Below are 22,340 nucleotides of genomic sequence, written 5' to 3'. Positions count from 1 at the left end.
GATATTTCCTTACTTCAGAAGAGCACTGTATTATTTTCTGGTGTTAGTGGGAAATAACACTCGATTCTTCTCTCCCCCGTGCTCTGCCCAGTTCTGAATGATTTGAAGATGAATTGCTTGAGATCTGCAGACAGGTATAGCATTGATTGTTTATGAGATAGCGTTTGCTCAGTTGAAAGTTCAATATCCATCCACACTGAATGTGGCCTTAGTAGCAGTGTGGAGTTGCGCTTGAGATTCTTGGATGCTATTTTCACATGGAGCACTGGCTTTTTCTCTACTGGGATGAAGTTCCCATGAGTTAGAAGTTCTCAATGGTGTGAGAATTTTGCACAGGTAGGTGATCACATGCTTTGCTCTGGTAGGCTAACTCCTTAAAATAGCTGTGAAGACCAGAGTAACAAGAGTCCCTGCTCAGGTGAGCAACTTCTAACCTGAGCCCTTCAGGTTTAGTGAAGTTGTTTCTTTTGATTTAATGCCCAGCTTACTTCATCTTTATTCCTGTCTTCAGTCAGGTTAGCTTTTTTGAATTTAGCAGCAGGATTTAGGAAAGTAACGTATTTTTTCACAGCATATCCTTTGTGTTGGCAGACTGCTGTGTAGATGTTCAAAATTGCTGTCCTTGCCTAAGGTGGAAGTTTCCTACCTTGGACCACTCTGCTGTAGTACCAGGAGAGCCTTGGGGTGGGCTAAATGTCTCCTCCCAAGGTCCCCAGGCACATGGTCAGGTCAGATCGACTGTGTTACCTTTGCACTCTGCAGACTGCCTTTGGACGTGTGCTGTCGGGTGTCCTAGGTGCCTTACTCAGTCCTGTCTCTTCCCTGCCAAGTAACACACTCGTGCTAAATCACTTCCCTCCATGGCAGGTGACCTTGCCCTTCCACTGCTGGGTCCCCTATTTCAGATACCTGGACATCTTCTGGCTCTTTTTCCTCCTGGTTCAGTAGTTGGGCAGTGTGGGCAGCATAAGCAGTTTAGTCCTGCAAGGGAACACAGACAAAGTCAGTCCTTGCAAAAAAAACCCTGGAATGCTGGAGGGTCTTTTTATCCTGGTGAGACCACTGCTGCAGCCAGAACCATGTGCAGCATTGACACAGGATTCGGCCCGGGGTGCTCAGCCATGCTGAGTTGGAAGAGGGTGACCAGAACTGGGAATGATCTCCAGCACTGAGGGCAGAGTTGGTGTTGCAGTGTATCAACAGCAAGTTAAGGTTTCTTTGCCTTAAACAAAGACTTTTCCATAAATCATAAGCAGCTTTTGCCTGAGTAACAGTAAAGTAGGTTTGCAGAAGCTTCGGAATGGGCACAAAAGTGTCAGAAGTGTGGCTGAACATCAGTGCTTGTTTCATTGACGACTGAACCTGGGCTTAGAAAAATGAGATGCCGTTTAAGCAGTTGTCTTGTTCATGTTATTTTTCTAAGTCTTTTTTTAGATGCAATAATGCAACACAGGCAATTAAACCCGTACTTTTTTGAAGATTTTTAATTAGCTGACAGTACTGAGTCAGGTCTTGCAGTCTGTAAAATACAACATATCACTTCACACTACTTCGTCTTGGATAGTGCTCCACTTTGTTTTTAAAGAGAATTTAAATAGAATATTGGGGGTGGGGGGTATGAAACCAGAGCACAGAAATGGCAATTTAGTATTCTTGACATTTCTCGGAAAGCTGCTTAAGATTATCTCCTTAAAATGGCAGATTTTGCCTGCAAGTCAAGTAGAGGAGGGGGAACTGATATTTCATTAAAATACTATGAGAGGCCTGAATGCATTTATGATCCTTGAGACATTTGCAAGAAACAACAGCTTGCTATTTGGAACTGTCAAAAGTTTTAATAAAGGGCAAAAAACAAATCCCAAAGGGCAACTGCGTGACTTGGATACCTCCACTGCCAGAGATCTGGTTGTTACCACACAGATACCTCTTCCTGACGCGTTTTTTTCCCTTCTTTTTCTGAATGTACTTGTGAAACCTTTTATTTTAATGTTGGATGTTGAACCAGAATTTAGTTAAACTGATGTTTGTTCTTATACATTATTAAATGTATGGCCAAATGGACTTTCTTCCAAAAATTTACCAAGAATTGATGAAAAATGAGGAGATGATGACTTTCTCAAGGTTCAACCATGTGGACAATGCTTTTTAAATATTTTTTTCATAGAATTGAGACTTAATCCTGGGTGTTTTCCTTTTCTCTCATCTCACAAAGTTAAGGAGTTGGGCCTTTATCAAAGATTCTTTAGTTTAGCTCGAAAAATTGAGTTGGGAGAGTTGGGAGATCAAAAGATAATCTGCTGGGTAAGGTCTATGACAGCAGGAGCAGTTGTGTAGAGCATGTTATTGTTCCGTTTTGGAAAGCACTACTTTGGCACTTCTAACAAACTTTTATTTAAAGCAACAAGTTTAGTATTATCCATCTGTATTTTCCACTCAGATTGTATTGCAATAAATCTTACGCTCAGAAAATGAGAAGGAAACCCTTTCTTTCGATTTCTTACCTTCCATTACTTTTTAAGGTAAGGCATTTTTCAATCAGGGGAAATGAAAACACTTAATGAAATACAATATAATGGCAATGTCTTTTATAAGGCTTTAACAGGAGTAATCTTGCACTTTGTTACGTACAAGCACTCCTTGTACTTATGTGGATCTCCACAAACTTCAGCAGGGCTTTCTGTTGGACTTCCAGCTTATTTGCACACAGTATTTCTCTTCAGCGATCAACTACGGCTGTTTCCCTGGGTAAAGCAGTGGAAGTGTGTAGTGAATTGGAGGAGCACCCAGCTTATGCAAACTTGAGCGCACAGTTGCAGTGGCTGGTCTTAAAAGTTTGTCCTAGAGGAGTCCTTGTGTTGTATCATTTAAGCAGTCATAGGTTTCTTGCAGTCTTCCTTTTCGGACTTTGCTAGAAACACCGCTAATAACAGTGTTATTTCAGTAATACAGTGTTTCCAAGGTATTTCAGTACTCACAAAACTGTAGTATACCAGCAGTGAGCGCACTCATGTGGATCGATGCCTAGTAATTCATTTGCAAAAGTAACGGCGTTTATCAACAAGATGTGAACCTCCATGAAGTAAAATGTCATGGTCATTATGTATCTTGCCCTGCAAAACCTTGAAGTAGATGAATCCATCTACATAAGCAGCAGAGTTTCGTGCTGTAAGGAGGGTAATTACCATAGAGTTTTTGTAGTGCTGCTGGAGGGGGATGTGCAGCAGTGTACCTTTCTGTGAGCAGTTCTGAACACTTATGGTCCAGAACTGCCCCCGTTCCTGTCCAGTGACTGAAGAGGCAACCTCGCATAGCTGCTTGAATGCCTCTGCTGAAGGTTGTTACCGTAGAGCGGTAAATAAATGATGAGCTCTCTCCGAGAGGAGCCGTACTATGACGGGACCCCTGCATGAAGACGTATGATGATTTACATCCGGAAATAAGCAATGCTGTTTTTCCTAAACAGGGCTGAAGCTGTAGGTCTATTGTATTTGCAAAGTAAACATTCTTGCCAGTTTTGGAATTACTTTTCCCTTTTTATGCAGCAAGATCATCATAGTTGGGGCCTTGGCATCATCGGTGTCTTCTGCAAGCCCAGACTGGACTGTCTCAGTGCTCTCCTTCTGTTCAGCAGAGCACGAGTAAGATCCTCCTCTAAGGGAGGGTCCCTTCCTAACTTTAGCCATGGAAACAAAATCTGCAGTGCTTCAGAGCTAAATATAACTCTCCGGAAACAGTCCCACCAGTGATGGCTCAGTAAGCACATGAATAATAGTCAGCCTCAACAAAGGGAAATACAGGGGCAATAGTTTTAAAAGAAAAAGAATATTTCCATAGATGTATTATATATGAAGCAAGAATCAACCTTTTTTAAACTTCTTCAGTGCTGGAGAACAAGCAAGACATATCCAGGTAACTCCTGGACCTCCGTGTGTGCCATGAAGGATTTGGCCCCTGATGTTCACTTGTTTGCCGAGGAAGCTGCTAGTTCAGGATGATAGTGAGGAAGTGTCATGATTCGTTTACTTATGATTGGTTTTGGTGGGTTTTGACATGGTAAAAGTCAGTGAAGACAACTTCCAGGACCTTCTTTTTTTTCAGGTTGTCCAGTGAAGTCCTTGGTCAGGGCACAAAAACCTGGTTACCTTTCAGTACATCTTGCCAGCCACCCCCTTCCTCTTTCACTGGCAACATTGGCAATGTTTTGGGAGTCCTGTTGAGTTCTCTCTCTTGGCTCTGAAGAAAACCATTGAAAATGATCAGCTCAATTTGACAGTACAAGTGGACCTTTGTTTTTCCCATGAACAGCCTCTTCCTTCCAGTGGCCTTCATGGACTGGGCGCTTCCATTGATCCCTCTTGGTGTCAGCAAGACTATTTGCATCCTACAGGTTAAACACGTGCTGCTCATTGGGACCAGGATCTTTAGCTGCAGGTGGGACTGGGGCTGTACCCTGTTTCTGCTTGACCTCTGATACATGAACTCTTTCTTGATCAGCTGGTATAGTGAAAATCTGCATAGAGTTAATATATACCTTCCTACAAGACTGAGTTTTACACCCCACCTGAAGGTTGGGAAAGTGTGAAACACTTTTAATGTCTGCTTCTTTTAGCATCAGATGTCTAATTTGATTTGTATGTAAGTGAGAAAACTTTGAAGTGGTGTTGAAATACAAAGGGAAAGTACTTCAAAGAAATGTAACATTAAAAGTGTATCTGATCCCTCGAGGTTTTTGAAGTTTTATCTTATGTATTCAGAGGAACATTTGTATGGAAATACTAAAGGTCATTAATTCATCCAAAACATTATGAGTGTTGCCACTCAGCATGCATTGAACTGTTCTGTACCAGTTTTGCATTCTCATTGTGGCAGGTGAGCAATCCTTTGCTCATCTGTCTGTGTTCCTGATGTCCGTGACACAGTAAGAAGGTAACATAGTCTCTGATGGGGAAACCAGAGTGTGATGCTGCTACAGCATGAGACTTGTTCAGTACCGTTGCCTCATGTCCAGGAGATATCCCTGGATACGGCCAGATAAAACCTCACTGTGGTCCCAAAGCTCCCAAAACTTCCGATCTGCATCGGTGACTCTGCTGGAGTAGGGCCGTGGTGGTCCTTGGGAGGCAACAGGGTGGTGAATTACAGATTGATAATAAATATCTTGAACTTTGGGAGAGTTCAGATCTGAGCTTCTTACAGTTGAGCATCCGCTCCTGTAAAAATATGCCCAGCTGTGCTGGAGGAGGGAGATTGTTGCTTTTCCTTTTGGCAAATAATGATTCTGGCATCGAAGTTTTTAATTGCAAGAATTTTACTAGCAGTTCCCAGAGCACAAGAGTGGATAGGTGTGCAGGAGGAGCTAATTGGATGTGTAAAAATCATGGGCTAGGCAGAGCTTTAAATCCTAGATGTATTGTTCCATCGTTGCTATCAGCAAGCGAGGTTACTTGTGGTCTTTTTATATTATAAAAACAACTTTTAAGTAAAATAGTATTAAATGACTTGTATTGTTTCTGAAGCTTTATTTTAATTACATTTGTAGGTTGAGGGAAGGGAAACAGTTAAGCAGCCTAAGCTGGTTTGTGGGTTTTTTTCTTTATTGCAGACTTTTTGGAAAAAAAAAAAAAAAAAAAAAAAAAGTCAGGTGATTCTGCTTCCCCCATCCACATCCCTTCCGTGCCTTACTATATTACATGTCAAATAAGGGGCTTCCTGTGTTCAAACTTCCAGGATGTACTCAGATCACATCAAACTTCCTTCAGCAACCACGTGGCTCAATAACATATTTTTCTTTCTAAAGAAAACTAAGATCCCAGTGGAATTACTTCTCTAAGATCTCAAGTTTTGGAAGAAATCGGATATTGCAAGGTTTATGGTTTAAAACTGGCTTTCCAGCAGAGTCTGTAAACCTGACTGCCATATCAGAGTGGTAGACTGACTTAAACACATTGCAGATACTTAATAATGGAGAAGGGCGATTCAGCCTTGCACAGGACAGTATTTCTACATTATTATTGTTGTTGGTGTGTGATTTAGCCACACCTAAGTTTGCTTCAGACTCATTGACTTGGATCGTGGCAGCATGGGGTGGTGTGTGCTAAACCATCTCCTGCTTATCCGGTTTCCTGAGAAAGCTTTGCAGCCCCTTGCTTCGGTTAGGCTGCTCTGGGTACCCAAACCAGGTGCTTTATGGGTGTGTTCGCACTGTACTGCTGCAACTGGATTGTAAACTTTCTTGAGCCGCTCTTAAAAGTTACCTTGTTCTCCGTTTTAGAGCATTATAGCCCTGTCTGCTAAAGGCAGCCTACTGTTAGTAAGGTCAGTAATAAATCACAGTTTATTGCTGTATCTAATGAAACGGGCGTTTTGCATTGTGCTATGTAATAAAAAAAAATTGTTTCACACTTAGCAGATCATCCGTAGCAATTAAACTCAGCCTCAGAAACCCTGTTATCCCACAGAAATCTAGGTGGGTTTGTAGCAGCTGTAGTTCTGTCCCCAGCTGGGCATCAGACATGTGTTGATGCAAGTGTGTCTGAAGTTTCTGACTGCTAAGATTTTTCTTTATCTCATCAGCTGCATCTTCCTCTGTTGTAAAGCCAGCACTTTCTGCTGATCTTGTTGATGGGGCCTTGGGTGGTAGGTGGGATATTTCCCCCTCCCACATGTGCACAGAGGCTTGGCCTTCCATCCCTAGGTCTTTCTCTCTTACTGGAGAAGCAGCAGAAAAGTCACCTTTTTCTCTGCCACCTCCTTTCTTCCTAGTGTCCCTCCTCTTCCTGCTGCAGAAGAAAAGGAAGACTGGGACTGGGACTGGGTTTGTTTTGTGCCCTGTTCCTGGAGAGATCACAGCTCTGGCTTGATGGTGACCTGTTGCCTCCCTCCACCTTCTTGGTGAAAGTCCTCCTGCCCTTCAGTATCAGCCGTACCCCCTGACCATATTATCCATGTAGTTCTCCAGCCCACCCCAGCATTGTTTCCTTTCCCCTAGCACTGACACGTTTCTCTTGTGCCTGGGGCACAGAGGAGCTTAACTCCTGCTCCACTAAGTTTTTTAGCCTCAGGTGATGCTGAAGGCAAAAGGGCTGCAGGGCATGAAAACATCCTTTTGCAAGGGATGGTGACGAGGTGTCACTCTGACAAAAGGAGAACAGGTCGAGATGGGATGGAGAAGACAACATCTCTGTCTTGAAGAACTGACTGTGGGCTTTCATGAAAAAGGAGTGGGCAGCAAGACAGCTGGTTTCTGTGTCCTAGCTGCAAAATTGCCGTTGTGCTGAGAAGCGAGGCTGGCCCGAGGGTAGGCAGGGCACACGGCTCCCAGCGGAACAATGCTGAGTGTTAGGCAGCGGTGTGCACGGCATGTGGCTCCTTAAAATTGCACTGTAGTAATAGTTTTTTGGGGGGAGATTTGTTTGCTTGCTACGCACCAGTGCAGCGTTCAGAAGAGAAGGACCCTTTCCTCGAGCTGAGAGCCCATGGCTCTTGTCCTTCGTCTCTTGGCACTGAAACTTTAGTGTTGAAAAAGCAAGACAAAATCAACAGCACAATATCAGCCCCTCGGCTGGAAAAAAAAAAAAAAAAAAAAAAAAAAGCTTTGCTTACTCCAGCGTTACCAAAATCCCTGGTTATCAGACTCGGGGTTGTGTTATCCTAGGGATTGGAGGTTTTATCCTGGGAAGAGACGTGGGTGACAGAAGCTGATTGAGAGAAAACATGGGAAGGGCCGTGCTGGGAAAAAGCCACATCTGTGAGTGCCTCTTCTTCACCTTGGGCTTGAACAAGCAACTGTGGAGCTGGGGCGGCAAATGCAGGCTGTGTCTCAGACAAAGAGGAGGATGGTCCCGAGGGGATGGAGGAGTTCTGCAGGGTCTTTGTCTGTGGCTGCTCTGGGTGGCAATGGGATAGTACGGATGGCAGGTGTCAAAACACAGAGGTGCCCACGTTCACCTTTGCTTTCTCATTGATGGGAATAAACGTGTGTTTCAGAATGTGTTTTGCACATGAACTACTTGGGCCTTCTCAAAGCTAAGAGCTAATTCGAAATTTGAAGTCTGTGTTTTGTAGTGCACAGTAGCTACATCTGATTATTTCAGGAATCTTAAAGGTAGAACATCCAGTTTTAATAGTGATTAAAGTCACCTGCTACCTAAAGTAGGTTGTCTTGATGTAGACTGTCTCAGATTCCCAAGTGTACCACCTAAACATAAGCTGTTGGCAAAGCTTCAGCATAAGCTATCAGCAAAGGGCTTTAGTTTAGGAGAAAAGTGAAAAGGTCCACATGTTTTTGAGGGGAGCAAGATAAAACCAGAGTGAAAATTGACCTGCAATTTATTATGGTTTTTCACTTTTTCCCCCTGTATTTTTCCCTTTAAAATTCAGTCCTGTTCTATTACTTGGAGGGAGGGGAAGTCCTTGACCATGTCAAATTTTACCCTGCATAATTTTTAAAAAGCCAAGAGGAGGGAGATGGCAAATCATGCTATATCAGGGGATTGTTGGTGTATCAGTCGTGCTACTGTCAGCCTCACGTTCTCGAGTATCACAAGTCGGTCTTCAGCCTGGAGAAGAGAAGGCTCTGGGGTGATCTTATTGCAGCCTTCCAGTACTTAAAGGGGGTCTACAGGAAAGCTGGAGAGGGACTTTTTACAAGGGCGTGTAGTGATAGGACAACGGGCAATGGCTTTAAACTGAAAGAGAGGAGATTTAGATTAGATCTAAGGAAGAAATTCTTCACTCTGAGGGTGGTGAGGCACTGAAACAGGTTGACCAGAGAGGTTGTGGATGCCCCATCTCTGGAAGTGTTCAAGGCCAGGTTGGATGAGGCTTTGAGCAACCTGATCTAGTGGGAGATGTCCCTGCCCATGGCAGGGGAGTTGGAACTAGATGATCTTTGAGGTCCCTTCCAACCCTAACCATTCTATGATTCTAAGTCTTCAAAAAACGGGAGTATCCGCACACACAAAGCATGTACTTCAGATATCGTGCTCTTCTTTTACATATTTCTCCTGAAAAGTGAATCTTAAGATAGCAAAATCAGAGGCAGGTGGAAGGGGAGGGATGTAATGCTGGAACTTTATATGCAAATTTTCCCCATATAACACTTGATACCATGGAATTACAAGGTATTGTTTTTTTTTCTGTTGGTTTTTACAGACATATATGAAAATGCTGTTCAAGCTAAATATATTTTATTTACTTCCCGGGCCTTTGATGGTGAGTGCCCTCTGCTTTTGCTTTGTGTGGTGATAACACTGAAACTGTGGATCTGGAAACTCCTAGACCTGAAGGTCCAAAATCTAAAGCCAAACCCTTTCAAATGTGGAAGTTTGTGAATTTGATCTTTGGATCCAGCCCATGAAAAGAAAGCGGCATGAGCTATGAAATCGGATCTAATCGGGGTCTGTGCTCAGGATTTGGTGGTTCTTAAGGTATTTTTAAGAACTACCTTTTGGACTCTTACTCAACAGTGCCTCTTTTGTTTTGTAGCCTGTGTGGCCACAGCGTGTCGATAACATGTTGCTGGGGAATGTGAGGCATTTCCTTGCTTGCGTTAGCAGTCTTGGAGTGAGGAATGAATATCTCAATTGTTTTTCTAATCAGTGGACCCGAGCAAAACACAGGAGAAAATAACATATTGATTTTTCAGACTCTCGAAAGTGAGTTGTTGAAGGTGTTTACGAAATAGTTAACCAGTCAAACATGAACAGCTTAAAGTGAAGTATATCTGTGGGGTTTTTTTTGCAAGCCTCCATTTGACCTTGGATTGCTTGTGAGTAAAGAGTGAAACTGAGCCTGAAGAGTGTTTGCAGACAGGTATTTGCATTACACGGCTGCTTTGCAGGTGCCTCCATGTCATCCAGTGATCACAGAGCTCACTTGTGCATCACAAAACCAACGTAACTTGTCACCTGTTGTGTTTCCTGAATTCCTTCCAATTACAATAACAACAACAAAAAAAGAGCTGCTGGAGAACAGGGTAGCAGAGATAAGCAACCAGAATGACTTCAATGCTGCAGACCAAAATAAATGGTTTGTTTTGTAATGGAATATGAATCTAAGCCATAAACCTTGACTCAAGAGGCTTTGGGTGTTTATGTAAGCCGTTTGCTGTGTCTATGTGTCTGTCCAAGTATCTGAAGGATGCTTATCTGGTCGAGGTTTAGCTTTTGCATCATGACCTATGTGCTTCACAAATTTTAAGGCAAAGCACAGAACGCGACTAAGCTGGTGCGTAATAAAAGTTGTGTGATTTGAGGTAAGTTTTTCCCAGGTATAAACAGCTATATCTTGGAAGGACTTTTCTGCTTTATGCTCTCAAAATACTTTTAAATCTTTTCTATGGCTTGATGCCTTTTATCTCAAGACATTTCTTACGTACCATGGGATAGGCTTTCAGCCTCAGTGTGCTTCCATTCATTTTTATCAGTTAAAGGAAATAAATCATGTTTGTTGTATAATAAAGATATAATGAAATTCAGGGAACAAAGAAAGGATCTAGAGTTAGGGAACAAAGGGACATTCGTTTCTTTTTTGTAGTCCTGCGTAATATGAGAACAGTATTGCTTTGATGTCATTGACTAGAGTTCAGCAAATTGAAGAAGAAAGCTATTTTTATATGTAAAAATAAATAGACGTTCTCAGTTTAAGCAAGCCCTTGCCAATGTTTAGGATGGTTTTTATTCATAATGTTTATCCTTTTCGCACAGTTGAGCGTTGGGCTCTTGGAGGGTTCTGAGCCTGCAGGCTGGTGGGGCTCCCACTTCGGGGAGGGTGCTCTTCGTAGCCATCCTCCTGAAATGGAAGACTTGTCCCCGCCTCATGCTAAGATATTTCTCTACACTACTCCCATTAAGATACTTCCAGCATTTCCTAATTTTACTTTCTAAATTTCATTTGTTCTTCTCCTGCAAAACACTAGAGCAATATATTCAACAAGGATCCGTTTTCTTTTTTAGTTACTTCTTTCAGGCCTGGAAGGTATGAAATGGAGTCGGTTTTTATGTTAAAAGAAATGTTAACAGCTCCTAGTGTGAACTAGCTGAATATGTTCATTATGAAGTGTTAAAATGCTACTGACTGGTGGCACCATGGTTGAGTATCTTCGAAACATCCCATGAGGAATTGTGCCAGAGGTTCAGACTGAATTCATCTGAAGCCATTTTTTATTTGTGATTGAGATGTATTTTGCAAATAAGTCTCTCTGTGTTTGTGTTTCTCTTCTGGCTTGCCAGAAAAAAGCACCAATAGATGTGATTATATGTCTGAAATGACATTTATCTTCATGAAATAGAGCTTTACTGAGTAAAATAAATTGCTAAGGATGTGGCGTTTTAGTGTTGTGAGAGGAGAAGAGATGAATCCAGAAGATGCTTTGGACCTCTCGTGCAGTCATCTCGTATGTATAGGACCGAGAATGCGGGGACATGAATTTTGACAGCAAAGTGAAATTTCGGGTCTTAAATTTGCTGTGGAACAGGTTCTGTTCTCCCACTCTCCCCGTAAAAGATGACTGCAATTTGTTAGCTTTTTAATTGTATTTTTGTGGTGGACTGCTCTAGGGTAGCAGTCTGCTCTTGGGGGTCCTTTTTTAACTCTCTACAGCTTCAGAAACAAACCCTTACCAAGATTTTTCTTTCCTGTGGATCAAAATTCCCTGGTTTAAGGAGCATTATGCAGGAATGGGAGAGCTGGGAAACTCAAGTCATCCATCTTATTGCATCATATCATAAAAATAATCTGTAGCTGATGCTTCCTTTCCAGACGCTGAGTGTTTGCAGAGCATGTGCATGCACAAAGAGGAAGGTGAGTAAGACAAAAGGCCAGCCCCTGCCCTTCCCCGGAGAGGCTGCACGTGGGGCATGGTGTGTCCTTTTGGCCTTCGGACCTGCTAGCAGGCAGCTGGTTCTCCTCAGCTCTGCAAACCTCTGGATATTAAAGCGTGGTGTGTTTTGCAGGTGGACATTCAGAGTTGAGACCACCCCAAAATAAAAAAAAACCCACAGGCTTGAAGATGTTGCCTCTAGATGCTTCTGTGTGTGTTGTTTGATCTAGGAAAGAGACAGCCTCTTGGTGGGGAAACTGTAATTTCCTACATATGTAGAATGTTTAAGCACTTTTTTTTTTTTTAAAGTCTTCCATCTTAATTAAATAACTGATTTTGAAATCTACATTCAGGCAGCTTTCCTGTTTGCATCCAGCAGACTGCAGTTCCCATTCACAAAGCCCCTTGTGTTTTTTCTAGCTTTCCTTGGATTTATTGGCAGGGCAGTGTTTTGTTTTCTCTGTAAGCCGTTTGGAATACATCTTCACTAGCACTGTAGCCGGAGGGTTTGTATGTCATTCAAAAATAAAAATAAAAAATCTCCACCTACTGAAAAGTGAACGGCATAGCCCTAGCAACCGGCTGGTGTGTTCGAACCAGACGAAGGGACATTAAACAAGTAAGACCAAATTAACATCTTCTCTGTAACGGCCAGGGATGCGGTAGAAATGCCAGATAGTGAGAAGATTAATCATAATTGATAGTGGAGATAGCTGCATTTGTATTTTATTTTCTTTTTTTTTTAATGGTGGATTGTAAATACAGCCTGATGAAGCGATGCTCGTTCTTATCGGCATGAGCAAGGTATTCAGCTGGGAGCTCTAAAAGGGGGGTCTGCCTCTGTAAACCACCCCCCCACCACCCCGTCTTGCGCTGGTTGTGCATGCAGGAAGGTAAGTGTCGCCGTTTTCTTGGAAAGCAAGAGAAAACTTATTTTAAATGGTCTGTCAGACAGGGTACTGTCAGTACTTTCCTCCCAGGTGTGTCCTCGATGGCATTATGCCAAGGGTGGATTTTGTGCGTCTGCCTCTCTGTCTCCCGTGTGCACCTTGGTTTATCGTTCATCTGCCATGTCATAGACCCATCTGCATTAAAATGATAATTTTCCTTTTTTTTTTTCTTTTCTCCCACTTCTGCTTTTGTGGAGGAAAATAATTTAAACTGCTTGACATCATCTCAAATATTAGCTATTCCTTATTTTCCTAAGGAGCTCCATTGCGCTTCTCCAAGGTGGTTTTTTTTTGGTCTTACCTGACTGCATGGTTTTCCTTAGTCACTGCCAACAAAAAAACCCAAAGCCTTGAGTCTCTTAGATTTTATTGCTATTAGACCAAAGCCATAAAAAGCAAAGAGTAAACAAAGGAATATACATATTGGGAAAGTTCTGTTGTGTTAGTGGTCAGCTGAGGCTCCTCTCAAAGTTTGTGAAGTCAGAGGCAGTCTCGGTGCCCTTCAGTAGGCACAGGGATTAATCAGCTGGCGTTTCAGTATTGTCCTCTTTCCTATAATCTGGAAAGGGCTGCTTATTTATGACTTCTATCTAATAATTGCGTTTCTTTGACTCCCTCTATACCTTCCCCTTCCACCCTCTTCCTCCTGCGGTTTGTTGTCTTTGTGTTTCATGCAGTTCAGTTCTTTGGTCCGGGGGTGCATGAGGACTTTGATTTGCCCCCTGCCCATGCGTTCCCCACGTGCTGGTGATGGTGTGCAAAGAATAAAAGAGATTCTGTGTCCTTACTGGGGAAGGATGCCTCCAATATTATTTTTCTATCACAGCGTTTTCACTTCCTGACTGCTAGATGTGCTGCACTCTGCTGGGAAGGTGGCCAGAGCAGGATGTGCTGTTCCAGGCCAGTTTTCAATGACCACTTTTAGGACCAAATAACCGGGGAAATGGAATTTTGTTGCATCATCTCCAGCTGTTCTGCTGGGGGCTTTTTGTTCTTTTTTTTATTTCACCTCTCGGAGTTTCTCAGCTGTAGGCTTGGTCACGCTGCTAACAGATGCTTCATGAGTGATGGAAGGGTTTTTGGAGATCAGTGTGTTTGCACAGTCTTGCTTCACTAAATTTTATCTTAAAATTTCTCACTGCTGCTCTCGGCAGCACGGCTCCTTTTGCAGTACCAGTGGAGGAAGCGCTGTGGAGACTGGCATGTCTCTTTCCTTGGAGGTAGGACCAAGTGATAGTGGGGTAGATGCTAGAGGTCTCTTGGATGCTGTTGGTACCGCCGTCTGCCACTGCTGCTCTCGACAGTAGAGCTGTCTTAGGGATTTTTGACAACCATGGACAAAACCCTTGTTTAGGAAAAGCAAGGAGTGGCTTTTCTGGAAACATGAGGGCTGGTTGTGCCTGGATGAAGCGAAAGGATGGTGATTTTTCCATGCCTGTGAGCCATGGCTTTATTAAGCAAGTGCAAATCAGCAGCTCCTTGCCCACAGTTAATGTCTTTCCTAGACAGAAGGTGAGAAACGAGGGGTGCACTGTGAACAAATGTGATTGGGGAGCGCTCTGTTCCCTAGCACGTTTTCAGCCTGCAGTAGGCTTTTCCTAGGCAGCCTCCTCGGTACTGTATTTAATGCTTGATCATGAGATGAACTGAGCTCACTGATGGCTGAGGTAGGAAGGCACTTCTAGGGGTGGTCTGCCCACCCTGCCCAAAGCAAGGATGCTCAGGGCACGCTGCACCACGCAGGGTCCAGTTGGGCTGTGAGAAGCTTCAAGGATGGGGACCCAAAAAGGGCAACTCTTTCCAGTGCTTGCCATCCTGGCAGTAAAAAAGCTTTTTTTTTTTATTTAAGATTTTTTAATTTTATTTTCATTTTTAATGGTTAAGTGGAATTTCCTGTGGTTTAGTGCATGCCCGTTGCCTTTTGTCATGTCACTGGGTGCCACTGAGAAGAGCCTGGCTCCATCTTCTTTACTCCCTCCGTTAGGTGTTTATGTCTGTTGGGAAGATCATGGGCACTCCTGATTCCCAAAGCTTAATTGGCTGTTGTGGGTTTGTAGGTGCTTTGCGTTGTCTGTCGTTTTCCATTTAGATCTGTGAGGAATTAGGGTTTTGCCTGGAGCAGCAAGCAGCCTTGGTGTTTCTCTGTATGCTCTTTGCCTTCAGAGGGAAATCCAACACAGATCATTCACACTCTACATTCATAGACACCCATATTTGAGTGGGTTATCTGATTATCAGAGCCAGGAAATCTTAAAGAAGAAAGCACAAGACTGTCTTGAAAATTGTCCAAGTGAACGTGTTTGCAAAAGCTGAGTTTTCTGCTCGTTTTTATCAGGCGTAGAGACACTGGACCCATTATCTTGCAGGATCTGCATATTACGGCAGGTATTGTGCTGCTTGAAGTTTACAGTTTATGTTGTGTTTAAAATCGGGGGCTTCCTACTTGAAGGTTGTGAGTCTTTGGTTACACTGCTACCACAATTTTAAAGATCTGCAACACTTTGACTTACAGGTATTTTGACTTTTTGAACTTCTCTTGGCTTTTCTGATTCTGGCAACTAGATAATAAAGCAAGGCGTTTGCCAAAAGCGCAGTAGTTTTTGTGCTGTCGTTCAAAAGTTACCTTAGGGTTTGGCCCTACTTCATGTAGTAAAAGTTTTGATGTGGAAAGTGAAATGTTTGTTGGCATTTTAAGGATAGCATTTCAGCAAAGCTAGCTGGCAGCCTCCGATAAGAGCTACTTCCCAGCGGGCTCAAACCAATAAGGTGATTCGTAGGAGGGAAAATTTGGTTTATAACATGAATTTTTGATTTGGTTTGGTTTTTAGTAGATTCTTTTCCAGGACTTCTGCCAGAGATACTGTGAACAACTTTCTTAATTGCTTATGTTGGGGCAAATGTCAGCAGCGGCGCAGCCTAATGCAAAAACCAAATGGCAGGGTGTGCAAAAGGTTAAAGTGAGTTTTCCTTCCTGGTGTTTGTTTAGCTTTGTTCCCTAACTGTATTTATAGCAGAAGTAGTCTCGCGTGCCCTAGATTAAAGCCACGACAGTCTGGGCTATTTCGGTGGCTTGTGTCCTTTGTGCTGGGGTGGAGGGATCGGGTATGCCTCTGACCTCTGCAGCTCCGCTTCAGCGGAGTACGTAAGTATGTGCTTAACTTGTAGCCCGTCGGGATTTAGGTCTACTAGTTCACCTGCCCAGGCAGCATGGTTGGGGAGGTTCGCTTTTCCAGACTCTGCTGGAAATATTCCTCTAGGGACCACTTCTAGCTTTGGCATGGGTTCCTGCTAAGCTGAGAGCAATGTCTTCAGAGGGGTAGTGCACACACTACATCTAATGAGTCATGGGCATTTGAGATATTCTGCCTCTAGGCAAATAGCTGCATGCCTGGCACTGCTGGATTGTCAGACATCCAGCAATCTTGGGCAAATGGTCAGACTCCTCTTTTTCTGTATCAGCAAATTCTTGGGGAGAAAAAATACAGCAGATAGACGCATGAGTTTATTACTGAGTTGCAACTTCCTTTAAGCAATAGAAGGCCTGTGTCTTCTGTGCGAGCTTCCCTGAAGTGCCATGTGGGTTTTCTGAGGTGCTCTATGGGATGCCCCTTCAGTGGCATGGGCCTGTGGGCAGAGCAGGCCATGGGCTGACCAACGGCAGGAACTGGATCATCAGGTTGGTGCTTCGATTCTTCGATGCCAGTTCATGCCTGGTCGTGAACACCTCCTAAGTCTCCTTGTGGTCAGCAAACAGCCTCAGTCTTCCTGCTGGTCTGGTGATGGTGGTGTCTGAATTCAGAGAACATGCAGTGAAACGAAATTCTCTTTTGCAGATTAAACTGCAGACTTCGGAGGCTCTGGATCCAACTCATACTATTGGTGTTTTACTGCTCCTTATGGTGTAGCTGGTGATTGTTCCTGAGAAAAGAGAAGATGATGAGTGATGCAAGTGACATGCTCGCTGCGGCTCTTGAGCAGATGGATGGCATTATAGCAGGTAAACACTGGGGGCAGCTTGTTCATTTAGTTGATTTGGTCCTTCTTTCTCATACCTGGAAGGCAGAGTTTCAGGCTGAAAAAGGAACGCGCTAGTAATTGTGTTTGGTGTCTTCTATTATAGCTTAGAGATTACAAATAAATGGAGTGAAGGGATCGCAAAGACTCTCATACACAGACACAGCTTAATGGATTGTAGTTTTTCTCCTACCCTCTATCAAAATGCTGCTCAAAGTGGCAGAGCGATGCAGTGCAGCCAATGTACACAGCGCCATGAAAGCCAAGAACAAGGCACATTTCAAGATGGGTGTGTTTAAAGAGCTGTTGCAAGGCAGAAAGAGTAAGTTTGCCTAATACTGGCTACTCTGATCTTCTCTCAACTCTGAAGAGTTAAACCATGAATTGAATTTTCCTGTTTTCAAAATTGGAGTTTTTTATAAGTACCTATAAATTGTAAGTGGACCAAGGAGAGGCATCGCAAAGTGTAAAACCTCTGCTTTTAAGTTGAGTCTAGTGAGTTAGAAAATAATACAAGCACACAACACAGAGGAGCAAAGCAACAAGAAGTTAATAGTTTAATCCTATTCCAGCAGAGCTATGCAAACAGCTACCCAAACTGGAAAAATATTCTGCAAGGAGACCAACACAGTTATAAAGTCTTTAATAGTTCCACTTAAAATAATTTCCCTTAGGGAAAAAAATAATCATACACTGCGTGCTTTGTATGAACAATGACTTTTCTCTGCAGTTTTCCTAAAGATATTAAGGACACATAGCAGGAACACATGTAAAGTGGATTCAGTTGGATCATAACGATCTCTAAAAATACATATAAACTGTGACTTCAGTAATTTCCATAAGTAGGTACTGGTATTTGGATCCGATCGTGTGTCTGTGTTTCCAAGAGCCTAAGTTGGTTATAGCAGCATGAGGTTTAATATAAAAATAAAATGTAATGTTGGGATGTTAAGTCACCAGACTTTGTTTACCCATGTGTCTGAACAGACCTATAAAGTAATATAACGAAGAGGCATCAACTCCTGTGCTGTTGTGGGGATTTTTTTTCTCTTTATTTTTCTTTCAAAGAGAATTAGCAGAATACTTGCCTTTTTGTGGCTTGCCAGATGAGGTGAATGAAGAAGTTTGTGGAAGTTCACGTATGGCATACCACTGACTGTAGTTTCCAAAAGCTGACAGTACAAATGATGCTCTGTCATGAACATGTCTCATTGTGCCAAGGCATTACAGTATTAAGGTCACAAATCAGTGTGCTGAAATTACAGTTGGAATTAGCTTGGTTGACTTAAATCAACCTTAATCCTGAATTCATAGTTCCTTTCCTTACTTAATATATAGCAACTTTTAATGTAGGTCAAATATACGTACTGCGAGTTTATGCAAATAAGAGATTTTTCTCTTTATTAACATGCAAATGTCAGTGCCACCATGTCAAACTGTTGGGTTCAAAATTTATTCCCATATAGAAGTGATGTGGTCTTTCTTTTTATCTTCATATTTTTCTTGATCCTTTTACAAAAATTTCCAGTGTCTTGGAGCAACATAGCATATTCCTACATGAAAAGCGCAGAGCACGGTTTCCTCTGGACACCGTCACTGTCTGACCTGGGTCATGCAATCCGTACGGGGTGACTCAAAAGTATTACCAGAGCCTGTTCCCCCCACAGTACTTTCCACCTCCAATACATCCCGGGGAGCAGAAGCCCAGCCTGCACTTTCAACCTGTGAACACGGTTGTGGTGCATCAGCCCACCTCCTTCCTGCTGGAGCTGCCATCAAGCAAGGGCTTGTCCTTCTCCGAATCGCTGCGTGGTGTGGGCAGAATCGAGCACCACCGCTGAGTTTGGTTCAGATGAACGCCTGCCGGGAGCAAACGCTGCCTGGCATTTCTCAGCCTTGCTGTGTGTCCGACCCGCTTGCCTCGTGCCTGACCCCGTGTGATTTTGCTCCCTCCAGGTTCGAAGGCGCTGGAGTACTCCAACGGCATCTTCGACTGCCAGTCCCCCACCTCCCCCTTCATGGGGGGCCTGCGGGCGCTGCACCTGGTGGAGGACTTGCGGGGCTTGCTGGAGATGATGGAAGCGGACGAGAGAGAAGGGCTGCGCTGCCAGGTCCCGGACTCAACGGCGGAGGCTCTGATCGAATGGCTCCAAAGTCAAATGGTATGGTCTGGCCTTGTTTTACCCCTAACGTGCCCATTTTTTACGTTAGCTACATCGGCTCAGTGGGGCTGTGTTTTATGCAGGCATTTAAAGCTTTAGATTAGGTTTCAGAGAACCAAAGGGGAGAGGTTTTGAGTTGGAGATGCTGCTGTGGAGCCCCCGAAAAGCTGTCACTCTAATACCTTGAGCAGTCGGTTGGCCTGTTCTTTCTTTGATGTGCCGCTATGCCTCAATCTAGGGAGCAGAAAATTTTCAGTAACTGGAGTTTTATCTTAGACGGTTGGGGAAAGACATTTTTGTAGGAATCAGATGATTAAATGAGAGGAAAAAAGTTGTTTTCAATCTGAACTTCTCACTAAAAAGCATTTTTGGCAGCGTATTTTCTACAGGGACTAGTGTTGTTACTGAGCTTTCCTTACTTGTTTTATAACAGAAGTGAGTGGTATGAGCTCAGCATCCCTTTAATCTGGATACCAAACCAAATTTTTATTTTCTGGTTTTGTGAACCCGCCAGATTTTGTCACCTCGCTTTAAAAATACTCCAAAATATACCTGATAGGGCCGTTTTTTCCCCAAGACTCGGTTTTCCAAAAAAATCAAATGTTATTTGAGCGGAGGCTCCCTGAAGATTACCCTGGCACGTACAACACTGCGCTTATCAGAAGGTGAGATACACGACACCGTTTCTGAAGGACCCACTGGTTTTGCCTCCAGGTACCCTGTGGCTGGCGACTCCCTGGCAGTGCCAAAGACGAGTCCTGGCGCCCGCGGCCTGTGGCAGGGTTTGCGCTGTGGTGGTCCGGGTGTGCACAGGTTTTGGGGGAGCTCCAGCAGTGGAAGTCAAGACTTGTTTCTAGAGGCCATACTTCAGGTCTTGTGTGATGGCAGCGGCGGGTGTGCGCTTTGGCGTATTTTGCCAGATCTGTCTCCCAGCAGCGTCCGGCTCCTGTTGTCACACACCCTTGGTGTTGGCCCAGGGCGCACGGTGCTGCCGAAGCGGGGTTGCCAGATCTGATGCAGGCGAGGCTGCCGTGGCGGCTCTTCGTTGCACCCCGCTGCCGCTGTCGGGATGAGCGGCCGCCGTTGCCTGGTCCCTTGCCGGGAGGGGCATCACACCCGCTCGAATGGGGTTCGGTCACCCCGGAGCCACGGCTGGTCTTGTGCGAAATGTTTTTATCGTGGCATGCAGCTTTATTTCGGTGCAGCCCGGGGCGCCGAGGGCAGGGTCCGCTGCGGCGGGCGCGGGACCCGCAGCTTTGGCGGGCGCGGGGCGGCCGTGCGTGCCCTCCAGCGGCGCACGGGCTGTGCGCAGCGCTGAGGAGAGAGCCGGGGCGCTGGGCCGGCGTGGCCGGGACGGCGCCTCCAGCTCCTGCGGAGGGGTCCGGGTGGGGTTTTTTTGTCTCCCTTTGCTTCGAACTACACGTTTGAAAATGCCTGAAAGTTGATAAAGGACGTGGGAGCTTTCCCGCTGCCTGCAGTGGGGTTTGGGTCTCGTCCCCGCTGTCAAAGCGTGGCAGCCGCCGCTGGGATGAGGAGGAGGAGAGGGGAGTGACATTCGAGTCAGGTCTTTAAAAGAGGCAGAGTTCCTGCTGACATCAGCGTTTCCTTCCTGCGTAACGTACAGCAGTGAACATCGCTGTAACTAGTCTCTGCTCAGTGCGGAGCAGAAATCGAGGGATTTAACGGGTTTCATGCAAGTACGGCCTTTATAAGTACAAAAACGTTGGTACGCCACATAAACAGCCTCGGAGAATCGGCTTCTCCCCGTGGTGTGCATCAGTAGTCCACGTTCAGCGATGCTTATCCACTGCTTGTTATTCCAGAGTAAAGGGAGCCAGCAGCGTGGCATTAGGCTGCAGTGCCTGCTGAGACTAATGAGGTGAAGGCCAGTCATTGCCCCTCGTGGGAGCCGATGTGTGATTTAGGGATGCCTGGCTGTTAGGGTTGGGAACAAGGTCCTTCACACTCCTGTGATGCGGATCACTGCATGGCAATGAGATAGTAAAGGTTTCATTGTGGCCGTGGGCTGAATGTGGGAGAGGAAGGGCTTTGTTGTGCCATCCAGCTTAGCACCTCCCGAGCACTGGAAATGATGTGCAAGGGCTGGGTGTACAAAAGATTGCAGAAAATGGCTGTTCTATGTGTGCTTCCCCTCAGACTTCCTCAAATCCCCTGTACTTTCTGGCATCCGTAAAGCCCTTAGTAGGAAACACTGAACATTACTGTACTGTGATACAGGCATGGGATTTGCAGGTGTCACCAGTGTCACTGGTCCCTGTCTGTGCAGGAAGGTGTTAGGTGAAGTACCTGGATGATTTGCAGGAAGGATTTCTGCAACTGCGGCCATCCTTACCAAGGAAGAGGAGACACTTCCTTGGTTTGAAATCAGTTTAATCCTCCACGCATGAAGAAGTGACTGACATCATCTACCTGGATTTGTGCGAAGCATTTGACACTGTCCTGCACGACATCTTTGTTTCTAAATTGGAGAGACAGGGATTTGATGGATGGACCACTCGGTGGATGAGGAATTGACTGGATGGTCGCACTCAAAGAGCTGCGGTCAACAGCTCAATGTCCAAGTGAAGACTAGTGACAAGTGGCATTCCTCAGGGGTTGGTATTGGGACCAGTGCTGTTTAACATCTTTGTCGACGACATTGACAGTGGGATCAAGTGCACCCTCAGCAAGTTTGCTGACGACACCGAGCTGTGTGGTGTGGTGGACATGCTGCAGGGAAGGGATGCCATCCAGAGGGACCTTGACAGGCTGGAGAGGGGGGTGTGTGCAAACCTTATGAAGTTCAACAAGGCCAAGTGCAAGGTTCTGCACATGGGTCAGGCAATCCCTAGCACAAGTACAGGCTGGGCAGAGAATGGATTGAAAGCAGCCCTGAGGAGAAGGACTTGGAGGTGTTGGTTGATGAGAAGCTCAACATGAGCTGGCAATGTGCACTGGCAGCCCGGAAAGCCAACCGTATCCTGGGCTGCATCCAAAGAAGCATGGGCAGCAGGTCAAGGGAGGTGATTCTGCCCCTCTACTCTGCTCTTGTGAGGCCCCACGTGGAGTACTGCATTCAGCTCTGGAGTCCCCAACACAAGAACAACATGAACCTGTTGGAGCGGGTCCAGAGGAGGGCCACGAAGATGATCCGAGGGCTGGAGCACCTCTCCTCTGAAGACAGGCTGAAAGAGTTGGGGCTGTTCAGCCTGGAGAAGAGCTTATAGCAGCCTTCCAGTATGGATATCACCCAGCTGGCTTGCATTGGTAATCACCTAATTAAGGTAATTCCTCTTGGCTGCGGAAGATGCAACCACATCCTTGGAGCCGCAGCCTAGGCTGGTGAGCAACATCTGGTGACCCCCAATGTGATACCCTCACGAGAGACCCTGA

At 44.8% G+C, this 22,340-nt stretch overlaps 2 protein-coding genes across 6 annotated transcripts in view; both read left to right on the top strand.

Moving 5' to 3' along the window:
- FGFR1OP2 (FGFR1 oncogene partner 2) overlaps positions 1-22,340 on the top strand; it is a 357,712-nt gene that overhangs the window by 279,262 nt on the left and 56,110 nt on the right. The window lies entirely within an intron of this gene.
- Positions 16,702-22,340, top strand: part of PPFIBP1 (PPFIB scaffold protein 1) — a 57,999-nt gene continuing 52,360 nt past the window's right edge. For 4 of the 5 annotated variants that reach the window (XM_086610544.1, XM_086610543.1, XM_086610542.1 and 1 more), the window contains exons 1-2: positions 16,705-16,768; positions 18,742-18,947. In XM_086610544.1, coding sequence (XP_086466670.1) covers positions 16,705-16,768; positions 18,742-18,947 — 270 coding nt within the window. Of the gene's footprint in view, positions 16,769-18,741; positions 18,948-22,340 lie in introns of all 5 variants that reach the window. The other variant, XM_086610545.1, reaches the window with a different exon arrangement.

This window comes from Tauraco erythrolophus, chromosome 4 (assembly GCF_009769465.1).
Source record: "Tauraco erythrolophus isolate bTauEry1 chromosome 4, bTauEry1.pri, whole genome shotgun sequence".
Classification (NCBI taxonomy): domain Eukaryota; kingdom Metazoa; phylum Chordata; class Aves; order Musophagiformes; family Musophagidae; genus Tauraco; species Tauraco erythrolophus.
Note: the sequence above shows the minus strand (reverse complement) of the source record. Positions and strands in the feature narration are given on the sequence as shown.